The sequence below is a fragment of the Dreissena polymorpha genome, chromosome 10 (genome assembly GCF_020536995.1).
Source record: "Dreissena polymorpha isolate Duluth1 chromosome 10, UMN_Dpol_1.0, whole genome shotgun sequence".
Classification (NCBI taxonomy): Eukaryota; Metazoa; Mollusca; class Bivalvia; order Myida; family Dreissenidae; genus Dreissena; species Dreissena polymorpha.
In genome coordinates, this window is record NC_068364.1 from 54,314,251 (window position 1) to 54,328,785 (window position 14,535).

General features: G+C 33.3%; 2 protein-coding genes across 2 annotated transcripts in view; both read left to right on the top strand.

Annotated features, from left to right (window-relative positions):
* The first annotated feature begins 6,125 nt into the window (after positions 1 to 6,125).
* LOC127848241 (adhesion G protein-coupled receptor B1-like) overlaps positions 6,126 to 14,535 on the top strand; it is a 31,587-nt gene continuing 23,177 nt past the window's right edge. The window contains exons 1-2 of the mRNA XM_052380583.1: positions 6,126 to 6,153; positions 9,256 to 9,306. The gene's annotated coding sequence lies outside the window, so the exon portion shown is untranslated. The remainder of the gene's footprint in view (positions 6,154 to 9,255; positions 9,307 to 14,535) is intronic.
* LOC127848242 (uncharacterized) lies at positions 12,300 to 13,840 on the top strand. Its single transcript, XM_052380584.1, has 2 exons — positions 12,300 to 12,891; positions 13,009 to 13,840. The coding sequence occupies exons 1-2, from the start codon at positions 12,702 to 12,704 to the stop codon at positions 13,254 to 13,256; spliced, it is 438 nt and encodes a 145-aa protein (XP_052236544.1). The 5' UTR covers positions 12,300 to 12,701; the 3' UTR covers positions 13,257 to 13,840.

The window sequence follows — 14,535 nt, forward strand, 5'->3', positions numbered from 1 at the left end:
ATTAACGTAAATGTGATCGTGGATGACGTTGCTTACATAATGTTCACCATGGTTAATAATAAGTTTTCTTCATTTATTTATATTTTTCCACTAAATGTTGCCATTTCAATGTGGTCGAGACAGACAGACATTTGGAAAAACTATTTGTGGAAGCAAAACTAAATCTAGCATATGCGCGGTTAGCAAGATATCTTTTCTTTATTTGACATCTAAAAATGGTTCATAGGTATGGGAGAGTGTGTCTTTTTTAAAAACTATCCCCGCCTTAAAACCGGGTTGTTGTTTTCTCAACCCAAATGGTCATCCTGAAATCAAAATTTGTTTTGTGGTTCGGTAGGTTACTACTGTATTTGTTTTGAGGTACAGAGCTTGTTTAACAGTTAAGGAAAGAACATATTAACCCACAAACTGCCAGGAAAAATGAATTGTGATAGACAAGACAAAGACAAAACGTTTATTTCGTAAATAAAGGCCACCGGCCCAAAATACAGCATATATTTGTAACAACATATTATTATTTTTGAGTTGTGATTACATCAAGTTTGAACATCAATTTTGTTTAACAACTTTCTTTTTCATTATTTCAGTTATAAAAAAGGCTATGCTCTTTAATTTACTTTCATCAGAAATTTGCATAAGATTGCAAAAAATTAGGAAATTTTGTTCACCATTGTACCATGAAAAGATAAACATTTGCCTTTCTTGGTTGAATCTGGGACATTTAAAAAATACACGAAACTCATCTTCAATACATACATTAATAAAATAGACGGAACAATATGTACATATTCGGTGTTCTCTTAAAATTCCTAAATGCCTACCAGTTTCAATTGCTAATTTATGGCTTGAACAACGGAATCTAGCAACTGACTTTCGAACATAAAATGGTATGTCGATAAACAAATATTTTTCTGGGTTTAGCATAGATTTGAATTGTTTGTAAGTATCACATCTTGATGAATTTCCTATAGTTTCAATCCAGTTATGTGAATTAAAATCAATCAATTTTTGTTTAAATGACATTAAGAATAATTCCACGTTTCCTATCTCTTGACTAATCCAAAAATAACCAAATCCATATCGGTACAAAATATTTTTTACAGATGTCACCCAATTAGTTCTTCCGATTTCGTCATGTCGCTTTAACATAATATAACAATTTCTATGATATCGATCATCTGTCATACTTATCAATTTATACCAATATTTAACGCATTTTACATGATGTTCTATACACAGGGGTAATCTACCACATTCTCCTAGTACAATGCTATCATTTACAGATTTATTTACACCAAGAAAATATTTACAATACTCGATATGTACTTTTTCGAGAATGTCTGAGAATTCTATCCCATAAATCTCAGAGCCATATGTAAGTATAGGTTTTACCATTGAATCAAACAATTTAAAATATTCAGTGTATGAAAAAAGTTTCTTTGGTATGATTTAATAGCAAAAATAGATTTTCGGGCTTGGGCTGCAAGTTTTTCTTTCGCTTTTCTCCATGATAATTTAGGTGTAAAAAGAAGACCCATGTAATTATATACAGATGTGACATTTGCGGGATTATTTTTGAACCAATGTTCGTATGATCTTAGCGGACCTCCGTTTCTAAAAACAATGATTTCCGTCTTTTGTTGGCTAATTGTCATACCAGTATTTTCACAAAGTTCCGATATAGAGTTTAATTGTGATTGTAGCTCGATCGCAGTATCAGCGCAGCTCGCAACGTCATCGGCAAAAAGAATGCAAATTATATCGAAAATGTCTTCGGTGATAAAAGTACCCCTATGACCTTTAGATTTTAGAAAGGTAGACAACTCGTTCATGTATAAAATAAAAATTATTGTACTGGCTACGTCCCCTTGCCTAGTACCGATGTTGCAATTGAAGTTTTGAGTGACATTTTTATCATTTATCCGTACACATCCGCGTAGATTTGAATACATGGATTTTAATACTTGAAAAAGCTTCCCTCTAACACCATTTTTACACATTGTTGTAAATAGTTTATGAATAATCAAACTATCAAATGCTTTTTGAAAATCGACGTAAAGCACATAAAACCTACCACCAGGTTTGCACGTATATTTTTGAACCATGCTTTAAAGAGTAAATAAATTATCAAAGGTTGAATATCCCTTGCGAAAACCGGCTTGTGATTCCGCTATTTTATTGTTTAAATCTGCCCATTTGCATAGTCTGTTGTATACGATACTGGAGAATATTTTATACATGACATTAATTACAGATATACCTTTATAATTAGAGGGGTCATCTGTAGCGCCTGACTTATATACCGGCACAATTATACTATCCCGCCAAGTATTTGGAAAAAATCCTGAATAAAGAATCTTATTAAATAAATCGCGAAATAAAGGTGTTATCAGATGCATCGTACTTTTATAAAATTCCTCCCCAAGGCCATCGGTTTTACATCTTTGAGTTTTGAATACTTTTTACGTCTTTGAGTTTTGAAATACTTTTTATTATTTCTTCGTTAGTGATTTCTGTGTTTAAAATTTGATCTTGATCCTCTTCAGCCTAGGTTTATATCATTTAGACTTGGTTGATTGTCTTTACAAAGAAGGCTTTTAAAATAATCGTACCATGCTAATGGTGCTATATTACAAGAAACTTTGTTGTTCGTCTTATTACTACCTTTTATTATTTTCCAGAACAACTCTGGTTTAGTACGCAATAAAACCAATTCGTTCCGTTTCGTCGTTTGATACGCTTGTTTTTTTTTGGCGGAGTACATATTTTTAAACCCTCTACGGAGTGATATAAAGTATTGAAAGTCCGATATATCATTACTTAACCGGAATCTTCTTAATGCTGCGTACTTCGTTTGTTTAGCCGCGTTACATTCTCTATCCCACCACGGTTGATTTACTGAAGTGGCCTTTTCATTAAGTTTGTTTTATAATTAACCTTCATATCGGATGCAGCGTATTTGAATAAATTTAATATTTTATCGATCGCTTCGTCAATATCCGTGCACGCGATTGATTCCAATATTTGTTAAGTTAGCACGAATACTTTTCTTTTTGCCTAAAACTATTTTAGAGCTTATAGGCATATGATCAGACTCGTCCCTCATTTCCACGCTAAAATGAGTAATATGAGAAAATAGCTCAGTGGATATAATATGGTAATCAACAACACTAGCGCCATTATATGTAAGACATGTAAAGTTTCCTAAACAATCATCGTTGCTACGCCCATTTAAAATATGCATACCTTGCATACAACAAAGTTCAACGAGTGTTTTCCCAAAATTGTTATATCGTTCAGAGTCTTTATTATTACGTGTGCGATCAAAAAGATCCGTGTTATAATCAACCTCTATGTTAAAAATGTTATCCACATTATCATCAGGTATATAATCTAATACATTTTTGTGCGTGCGTTTAAATCTCCTGCTAGGTATATACATGCATCAGCATATAGTACTCTTAAAGAAGAAATATTGGAGTCAATAATAGTGATACCATTAATCTCATTCAATTTTTCATAAATTTGTGAACCTTCTGGTGATACATAGGCTATATATAATATGATATCTTTTAATGAGCTATAAATAGAATTTTTGATATACAGAACAATACAATCCTGATAGTTATGACATATTTGTGAAATAAAGCCATCTTTTAACAGCTCGTTTTTTACATACACGGCTACTCCACCATTATTACGATATGCATTAGTTGAGTTTTCTTTCTCGAAAAGAGATAAATGCTGGAAGAAAACGATTTCCGACGAGGTCTACTTTGTTTATGTTAAACTTATTTTGTCAAGCCCGAAATATGTATATTTATATGATGGGATTGCGCATTTCAGTGTTTCGAAAGAACTTGAAACAATAAAAAACAATGACCTACAAACGAATAGAACGCTTGTATAAATAAGTTGATGTGTGTATACGGTAGGTTTGCTTGGACTGTGCAGAACATATAAAACGAAATTTTTATTTTATTTTTCATCTTATCAGAACTTACAACTAACACAAACTTTGAAGTACTTAACTCCTTTTTTTCACTCATTTTCAGGGCTTCACAAAATGCAAACTCGGATGTGTCCCGCTGGATTCGATAGGTATGATGGAGTGTGCGTCATTCGTAACAATATTCAGTTAGATAGAGTCAACTTAGTTTTGGTTTTGAAACTTCAAGCAGTTTACGTGGATGAACATTTTATTAAACATATCGTTAAACAAACACAATTAAATATGAAATTCCCAAGCTTTCCAAACCACAGTTTGATTGACATTTGGTTTTCATTTCCAGCATTTCTTACAACGAGAGATAATACTAGCAATAATGGAAGAAATGTCTCTTTGCATTATTTCGTCTCATTCAATACCATATTTAATAACCTTAGCTATTCGGATCTCATATTTAACATAACACAGCTTCTGACGAAACCGTTGGTGATGTCTGATGCATTTGGCAAAGCTCAAGTGTTCAATTGCTCATTGTATCTGTTTGAAATTTGGCAATTAAAAAGTAACAGTAACAATCTATACATTCCCGCATGGGACATAGCAAAGGTGCATAATACCTCTTCGTTTAGTAATCCTAATCAAAACATAACTTACTCGGATATGTATGGAAACGGTGGACTCGCAAAACTCCCTAGTCGGTTCCGATTGTTTTTTTTCCGAATCTGGCGCTTTGTGAGCAAATTGACCTAGACGAGTCTGATATCAGCATACTTGCTCCAAACGTTATTTTGGCCGGCGACTTAGTGCTTTCCATGCACGAATTCCTGAAATACTGATTTCTACCCACAAAGTTGTTTTCAATACAGTGGTTTGGGTTTTCGGTAGAAATGAATCATACTAGTTTCATAAATAAACACTTTTCACGCTCTTTTCACAGTTTAAAAAGAATAATCGCGATGTGTGGCCCACATCTTTATATGTACGGTATTATTAACCCTTTTTCAAAAAAACGACTGCAAATTTAGTGGTCATGGCGTTTATTTACATTTGAGCTTACGATATAGAAGTCCTGCAAATATGAAAACATAAAATCTGTTAATGTGTGGATAAAGCAATGTTGCATTTTTTAGGCTACAAGTAAAGTTCATTGTATGTTTGGTACATTAGAATGCCACACACATTTGATATGGAACAAGTTTCTGTCAGATACAACTGTCAACAATTTGAGCAAGACAAGAGAAAGGACAGCATATTTTATTTTAGCAATAGATGTTTTAACACAAATTCATACGCTTTTGTGCACCATTTTAAATAAAGAAAGGTCTGTTCATTTCTGTTTTGGCAAAGTTCACTAGCTCTTGAGAATGTTTAGTTGCAAACAAATTTAAAGTTAAATATGTCCAATCAACGGTCATTACAGTGTTGATCGGGTTACATCTTTAGCAGGGCACTATATTATAACTAAGAAATTGTGTGCAACTTGGCAAATAAAATAAAACAGACTGACAAGGGGGTTACACGGTTTACATGCCGGATCTTGCTGGATATGATCCTTGTAGATCCTGCATCTATATGGTACTAGTGATTCAGTAGGCAAATAGTAAGTAAGTTCATGAGTTGTTTACTTAGTTAGCAAGTTAGAAGGTAACTTAGTTATTTACGTGTTCAACGAGTTCATATTCAAAAGAAAGAGATCAAGCGTAGCCTTTTTACTCTAGTCAAATGTACCCAAATTAAGAATAATAAGGTAATTCGTTCCTCAGATAGGTAGTTGGTGTTCACATGTCATTTTTATGAAAGATATTCTGAGTCTTAATTAATTTGTGTTCTGTTCCACGAAAAATGGCCGACAATGTAAAATAACAAATTGAATGTTATTGATCCCTGAATATAAAATTAAAAGAAAAGTGGATTGGAATGATACTTTTTCACAATACCAACTCTATGTAGAACAAAAACGCTCGTAAGCTTAACCGCTGACAAATATATATTTGCATTTGCTATTAAAATATGTTTGCCAAGTTTGTTTGTACTGTCTATAACTGGAAAATGATGACGTTACCTCGTGCTAATTTCCGTTTTCTCGTGACAAACTCACACACGCAATATAATCAGGCTGGTTAGATAAGAGGTAACATACATGAACATTTCTCTCTTACACATGACAATCACAATGGAGTCGACTATCAGTAAGGACTTGAGCGGTATGTCCTTTTTGATTTTCACTTTCTTACTTTACGCTCTCTGTTTAATTAACTGTATCTATGGGTCAAATATTATATGGTTGGTAACTGAAATAGTTAAAATTTAATCAAATTCAATAATTTGAGCAAATACTGGTGCTCTAGATAAGCGCCGTGTTCTAGTCAAAACTAAATGTCCGAAAAACGAGTGTTTTTCATGACATATTTTTAAATACTAAATACCATTTCGAATTGTTATCGCGTTGTAATTCATATATCATAAAGGGAGTAATTTTCCGGGGATTCAAATTGCCCGTTACAAACTGTTTGCTATAAAATAAAAACAAATCGAACTGAATGTCTTAAAAAAACGTTTAAACATTTTTATAACATTGTCGTCCATTTTGAAAGAATTATATAGATATCAACAAACAAATTAAATATGAAAGATCATTGTCAAATGATTTGATGTGGTGAATCTTAATATAATTGACGTATTATATTTTAGCGTACTGTTATATCCTTAGTAATGGTATGGTAATATAGGAAAACTAATCGAATGTTAAATTCTGGACGTGAAAAATAATGTTCAAAAGATTAACAGGTAAAACTAATTCTAATTCGGGATTCATTCTGGATTGCAGACACGGATCAGTTTTGACTTTGCTTATGCACAAATAATGCTGAGCTTATTTTGATTGCCGAACATATGCGATTCGTTGTGGTGCTAATCTAAATCGCTTTTATTAAGAAATAACAAATCATGATCACATGATAACATATCACACTTGATTCCGAAGATCAGCATTAAGTGTTCGCATTGAGCTAATGTGTTGCGCTGATTAACGACTGCTGATCTTACATGAACCGCCGGATTGATCAGCTAGATCAGCATTAACTTTGCGCATATGGAATGGGTGAGTGAGATTACCTCAATGCTAAGTAAGCAAAATGAGCTCAGTGATCATTATGCATGAGTAAAGTGACAAACGAATGCTGTTTTGGGGCAGCACTCTATGGTTACATAAGCTTTTGTTATTTATGAATAACAGTACATGCTGATCTATCACAGCTGGATATCACAATGCTTTAGCTTGTTAATCATGTGATATGAGTAAACTAAATGCTCATCTAGCGTACCACTCCAGCAGAACATCCAGGAACAGAATATTGATTGACTTTACGTGTTTTCTAAATGAAACCGAAAGTTGATCTATCTCAGAACCACCACGCAACAAATCAGCTCAGCATGTATGCTATATGAGTAATTAGATGCTGATCTGTCAGAGAAATCCGTCGGAACCTAACGAAGATGTGATGTCGCGCTGGATTGTAGAGTTTACTAAAGATATCAGCCCATACAGAATGAAAGTGTTTGTTTGCTAAGCATTGATACAACTTCACAAATCATTTCACATTGTGGACATACACATGCTCCCGTTCATACTTCTTCTAAGTAGACGTATAGATAAGCAAAGACATTCATTTAAACCAAAAGCCTCTATAGGTAACAACAAAACTGAAGTTAGCTTTCGGCAAGATACTTGAATGGTCTGCATAACTTATCTTCGTCATCTTATTTAATGCATTATGATTGATGAAGTTTTTTATGTGATGTATAGGAATTTACTTTCAACTGACATACCTTTTTGTGTACTTATTTATATAATATGTCCATATATTTTTTTTAAATAGCATTAGTTCAAATTGAAGTATATTATAATCTATGCACGTCTATTTCAGAAATGAACCTTGTACTTATCGTTTGGTGGTTGTTTCTTTGCTTAGAATCAGATAATTTACTAGCTACAAACGTTACGTGCGTTCCGCTTAAGTGTCCAACTATTTAACTTAGATTAACAAAAGTGAGACAATGTCACTTTACAATTTTGTATACACCGACAAGTTTGCCACCTACTTCTTGATGAACGAGTCGCAAACGGGTGACGTGTATCGTTATCTTTTGTTTCTGCGATGATTAAAATTAAAGTCTATTTACAGTGTGAATTTTTGATGCTTTGCTTGTTAGATGTGAGGCTTCACTTAGGTCTTCAGCAGATATAAATCCACCATTTTTGCATTTCCCGTTTAACCAAGTGACCGCATCTTCAATACGCGTTTATGTTTGCTGTCTTTCGTATTATTGTTTATTGATTATGTTAAAGACAAGCGAACACAAATGTATCTTCTGAGTGTTTCTGGAGTTTTATTTTCCCTATACATTAAAGTATACAGAAGACGTTAAACTTTATATTATCTTCATTTTGTTTAAAATGGCCAAAAGCATATTATTTCTAAACTGTCTGGTGACGATAAGGTTACTCCCCTGCAATATGGATATGTGCATGCATTCAGTGATTTATTGAATTGTATGTTCTAAAAACAAATTGACTTTCTTTTATCGTAAATATTTAAGATAATCTTTGAGGTTATTAAAAGTCATGTTATGCTGGTTTGTTGCATTCGAAAATTAATCAAGCACAACCAAGATATAAATTCAAGTGTATCATTTTGCATATATCCTTTTAGTAATACAAAAAAAAAAACGATTTAACGAAGAAACATTACTTATGAACATGTCTTTATAGTAGTATAAAGTATACAGCGCCTCATTACAATATATACCATACACAAGCGGTTCTTTCGAAGAATACACGCAATACAAGAAAGCGTATTGTAATAATTAAAAAAGATGTTTCATTTAGTTGTGTAAAAGTGAATTGTTAAACAAACTCAAGACGTTGAGAATCTGCCTTTATAGTAAGAAAATATCTAGTTGTAAAGGTTTTCATTTGTAAGTATATACTAAAATTGACGTCATAAGTAAACAGAGCTATAAAGGCCTATTTGTTCTGTATATCAAATGTAAACAAAAGCCAAAAGAAGACTATGCGTGCAAGCTAAGTATTCTAACACACTGCAGGAAAACTGACACTGAACACAATTATAAAGTCTTAATTTGAATGATGAATACCAAGAGGCATGTTGTAGGAAATAGACATTGTTTATGCCCTGGAAAACGGAACAGGTTACTTCATTTTCCGATTGCAGCTTCCTTCTTATATTGCATATGTATGCAGAAAGATGTACTGTTGCGTTTTAGCATTATGCTTAATGTTTCAGTTTTCAAAACCTCTTCGTCCACAACATCTCAAACAAAACGAACGACCACAGGTGAGCCTGTTTTGACTGTATATTCGACCATTCTTAATGCAATTCTTTAAAACGATCTGGAGATACAATTCCGTTGTAAGGAACTACGCCATTTACAGAAATCGGTAAGGAAATGAATATGTGCACGAAAATGTGTAAGAGTCTATATTATTTCGAAGGCAAACATATTGTATTAGTATTTTATGCTTTTGGTTTTCGTTTGATATCGGTAGCATTTAAAACTTGAAGTGTGACGCCGGTTAAAGTTTTATGTTTGATTCATTGTACTGACCATTCCACCCCATGTTAGATTTTAATGAATATTTTGTTTGGATTAAAACGTCTCTTACTGTGTCTACTGTCGAACACATATGGTGGAAGAATGGTCTAAACAGATAATGCATATGCATGTATTATTGTCCTCTCTTTGAATTTCGAAAAAAATCATAGCTATTCATTTGAAAGGTGGCTTATGACACACAATGACAGACAACTCGGTGTTGTGCGAAGAATCGGATTTCACATTGTACACATTATAACTATGTTTAACAGAAATTAATTATTAGTATTTAAAAAAAGAGCCTAACATTTATTTTCTTTATTTACTGTGTGATTATAGAAAATAGGCGGTGAAAACAAAAACATATTCCCATTGCTTCATTTTATCCCTTCCTTTAATCCACTTAGTAATTTCAGCAATTATATATTTTTGCGGTCAATTTGTTGAAACATGCCGCTTTAATAATACATACGCCAGGTAAAAAACGACCGATTTCCATGTTACTGTTCCGCGCGGTTAAAATATAACACAAGTTAAAAATCGAAACCGTACTTTAACAAAATGGTTATCGTGGCTTGTTGTTAACCTGGGTATATATTACATATGGTTTATACAATGGGTTATCGAACACTTGATTTTGGTATCGGGTCCGTTCGCCCTAGTTACACGTTCGCCCTGGGTCCGTTCGCCCTGGGTTCGTTCGCCCTATATTATCATGTGCATATCGGGGTATGAACAGTTGATTGTTCACACATATAAGCAAGTTTGAACCTTAAGTTTTCATTAATTAATATAGTAAGCAATTAGTGAAAATAACTGGCCTTTGTTACAAACACGCTTACGAGTTAAAGAGCGCCGTTTTGATTTTTCACACATGTAAGCAAGTTTGTACCTTAGATTTCATCATTAATTAATATAATAAGCAATTAGGGAATATTACTGGCCTTTGTTACAAATACGCTTACAAGTTAAAGAGCGCCGTCTTTTATATTTCGGTAACACTTTTTTGTTTGATATGTTCGGAATAACCTAACTGTGAATTATCACAGTATATAAAATGGAGTTCAAATGTTTGGTTCTATTATTTCAAAAATGGATAATGTGTTGTGCATTTCGTGCAATTTGGAGGTACGACCAAGACAACATGCGATTACATGCGACATTTGTGAACGGTGGCAGCATCGACTATGTGGAACTGGTAAGTTTAATTTAATTTGTCAATTGCATATAATAAAACATATCGTACGTACTTTTTCTATATATTTTAATGTTCCTTGAGGATTCCATTATTTCCATCTAATGTAACTGGTAACGGGATCTTCATTTACGTACGATAAATTATTTAGTTCTTAATAATTGATCATTCTGTCCATAACGGTCTTAGTGAATGGTGTCTCTATCGTATTTCATTTTCAATTAGCATTAAATGCTACCATTCTTCGACTTATGCGAATTAGCGTTAAGCGCTAATATCCTTTGATCCATAATAGATGTAATTAATTAAAGAAGCTTACGTTTGCGTTCTTGATTTGGTAAACAATTTAGATTGGAATTTGCTACTCGCTCTCTTAGCTTACCATACTGTTTTATTATAGTACATCAATGTATTTTTTCATATGTTAGAGTTTGTAGCTCACCTAGCACAAAAAGTATACCGATGTGGTTTTGTGAAAACTGGTCTTAAAGCGTGATACGGACTGCGCAATTCCTTAAGTATTTCTAACAATATACAATAGTTATTCTAAACAATATGCACTAGTCATTTTAACAATATGCAATAGTTAGTTTAAAATATATGCAATAGTAATTATAAAATTTTGTTAATTGAAATTAAGTAAAACTTTATTAATTATGATTAATTAAAAGTATTAAATAAGTTAAAATGGAAATTTAAATATTACAAATATGTACACAATATAAAGTGCATCATTTATTATTCTATATATACGCTGTATATATTAAATTTATAAATTAATTATATAGTAATTAAGAATATGAGATTTTGAGTGTAACTTATTGCGTTGTTTGTCGGATTATCTAAATTTTTGTATTCTTTTCGATCCCTGCATAGGCAAATAAATTTAAAATTCATATAAACATCATTAAATCTCAATAAAAACATCATCAATATTCAATTTACTAAACTGATCAAATTCCAATAATTCTCGCGTGTATTGCGCGGTGTGAAGTAGCAACCGGCCTTTATTGATCGGTGTCGATTAATTAAGAGATTATAGAGATAACGATCTGTGTTAATTGATTGAGTGTTGAGTGTCGTATTAACCTAATATAGTTAACATTGAGAACAATTACTAAATCATATAGAAATTAGTTATGTATAATATGATTATTAAGTTGAAACTATTATCCTAAAGAGTATACTTAATATCGATGCATGCATAAATCATGTTTATAAAACAGAACTGTAATTATAATTTTTTTTAGAAATTATCTTTAATATGATTATTAGCGTATGATTACGAAGATAAACATAAATTATGTAAATGAAACAGAGAGGTATATTTTAAATTGTGTAGAAATTGGTCTCAAAAGAAAATGTTCAATTATAATAAATACATTAAGGAAATAGGCCATCTGAACCGACAGACTTGAATTTTGATGTAAGTAAACAAAGTCGAAACTTAAGCTGCCCAAACAGCACAGTAAGCATAAATGTAACCATGTTCAAACGCAACCTTGTATGTATTATTTCAAACTTTTTAGACAATGGTCTAGGTTTACATGTCTTTGTTTCAGGTCGATATGGACTACCTGAAGTGTCACGACTTCTTGATTGCTGATCTTCGTGTTGACGAGCAACGACATCTCGTGTTCGCTACGCAATTCCAATTGAATCTGCTACAGAACGCGACACGATGGTTCATGGACGGAACGTTCAAGGTACGAAGCAAAGGAACATAATTATATTAACTTCTTAATAAATGTTCTTTTAAGTATTACAATCGGTTAATGCATTAAAAAACATAAGCAGAAAATCCGCGAAGTGTTTCCTTTAGTAAGCATAAAAGGTTGTGTCTTTCACTGGGTGCAATCTGTGTGGCGGAAAGTACAAGAGTTAGGCCTAGCCACCGCCTACCGAACCAACCAGGCCATCCACCAGTATATTCGGCAGTTGATGGCGTTGCCGTTCCTGCCTGCCGGACACATAACCGAGACGTTCCATCAGCTTCAGGCCCGTGCAAACTCCGTCCAACTGACACAGCTAGTGGACTACGTAAATCGTCAATGGATAAACAACGCCATCTTTCGGGTTGAAGATTGGAGCGTCTTCAGGCGTTCGATTAGAACAAATAATGATGTAGAAGGTAATTGCAAAATACAATTGATTTTATTTTTATTTTATTATACAATTATTTTCAATTTGCTATTGAATTCGTTAAATAACACACGCAAATCTTAAATCATATTTGCATTGATTTCAGGCTGGCATCATCGACTCAACAGCCAGGCACATCATGGTGCAGTGCCCTTCTACGTGCTGGTACCAGCCCTGCGCAAGGAAGCCGAGATGGTGGACATCAGCGTGCAGTCTTCCGACCTGGAGCGTGAGCAGCGTTCGTCAACCGTCAATGCACGCCTGGAAGAATACTGGACAAAGTATTCAAATGGCGAAGTGTCCACATCCACCTTTTTGAAGGCTGTTTCGCACTTGTATGGACCCTCTGAGTGAAGTGAATGAAAAGATAATACGGGTGTTAAGTGTTGTGTTCATTGTACACTGTATTTGTTTCATGTACATATTTGTAAGATTAATGTAAATGTGTTGCATAATGTGTTCATTGTATTATACTATATTCTGTATTGTTGTTCTGTTCACTGAATTTGTTTCATGTACATATGTATTGATTAATGTAAAGTTGTAACATAAGTTTTCATTAATTAATATAATGTAAATGTGTTGCATAATATGTTCTTGTATTATACTATATTCTGTATTGTTGTTCTGTTCACTGTAGTTGTTTCATGTACATATGTATTGATTAATGTAAAGGTGTAACATAAAGTTTTCATTAATATTTATAATAAACAATAAGAGAAAATTACTGGCATTCGACGGCTTTGTTACATACACGCTTACACGTTAAAGACGCAATTTTGTAGCTTAAATTGTCATTTATATATTAAAATGTTAAAAAGCTATCAATTTTCGTTATATTTATTGCTTCCCTGCTTTGATAATAAAATTTAGGGCGAACGGACCCAGGGCGAACAGGTTTTAGGGCGAACAAGATTTAGGGCGAACAGAAATTAGGGCGAACGGACCCGGATTCCTTGATTTTCACCACGGACGCATTTTGTGCGGAATGACTGTCCACAATTGTTGCTTATCAACTAACATATGTTAACTAATGCTGTGCAAAGGTGATCAGTAAAGATGTAAACGTTCAAGGGCTCATTGTTTTGTAAGACAAATTGGCAATAAATACATAAAAATAAGTTTCCGATTAGCATACGCTTAAGCTTGAAGAACGGAATATTTGGAAGTTTTTTATGTCCCCCAGTCGATATTGTTTTTGCCCTGTCTGTTTGTTGGTTTGTTTGCGTCAAACTTTAACATTTGCCATAACTTTTGCAATACTGAAGATAGCAATGTTATATTTGGCATGCATGTGTATCTCATGGAGCTGCACATTGTCAAGGTTAATGTCATCCTTCAAGGTTCAAGGTCAAATATAGGGGGTGACATAGTGTTTCACAAACACATATTGTTCCTCTTGCAACTTATATATATATATATATATATATATATATATATATATATACGAAAGTTAGTGTGTTGCCAGGTATTGGCATACATGTCATACAAAAGCAGTGACGTCACACCCCATCAAATAAAATGTCTGATGAGAAAACGTTTACTGGCATTTATAGTTACTTGAACTCATGCGGGTAAAATGCGTTCGTGCTTCCTTACAGTCCTCATTGTTAAGCCGCGATATCAGCGTTTA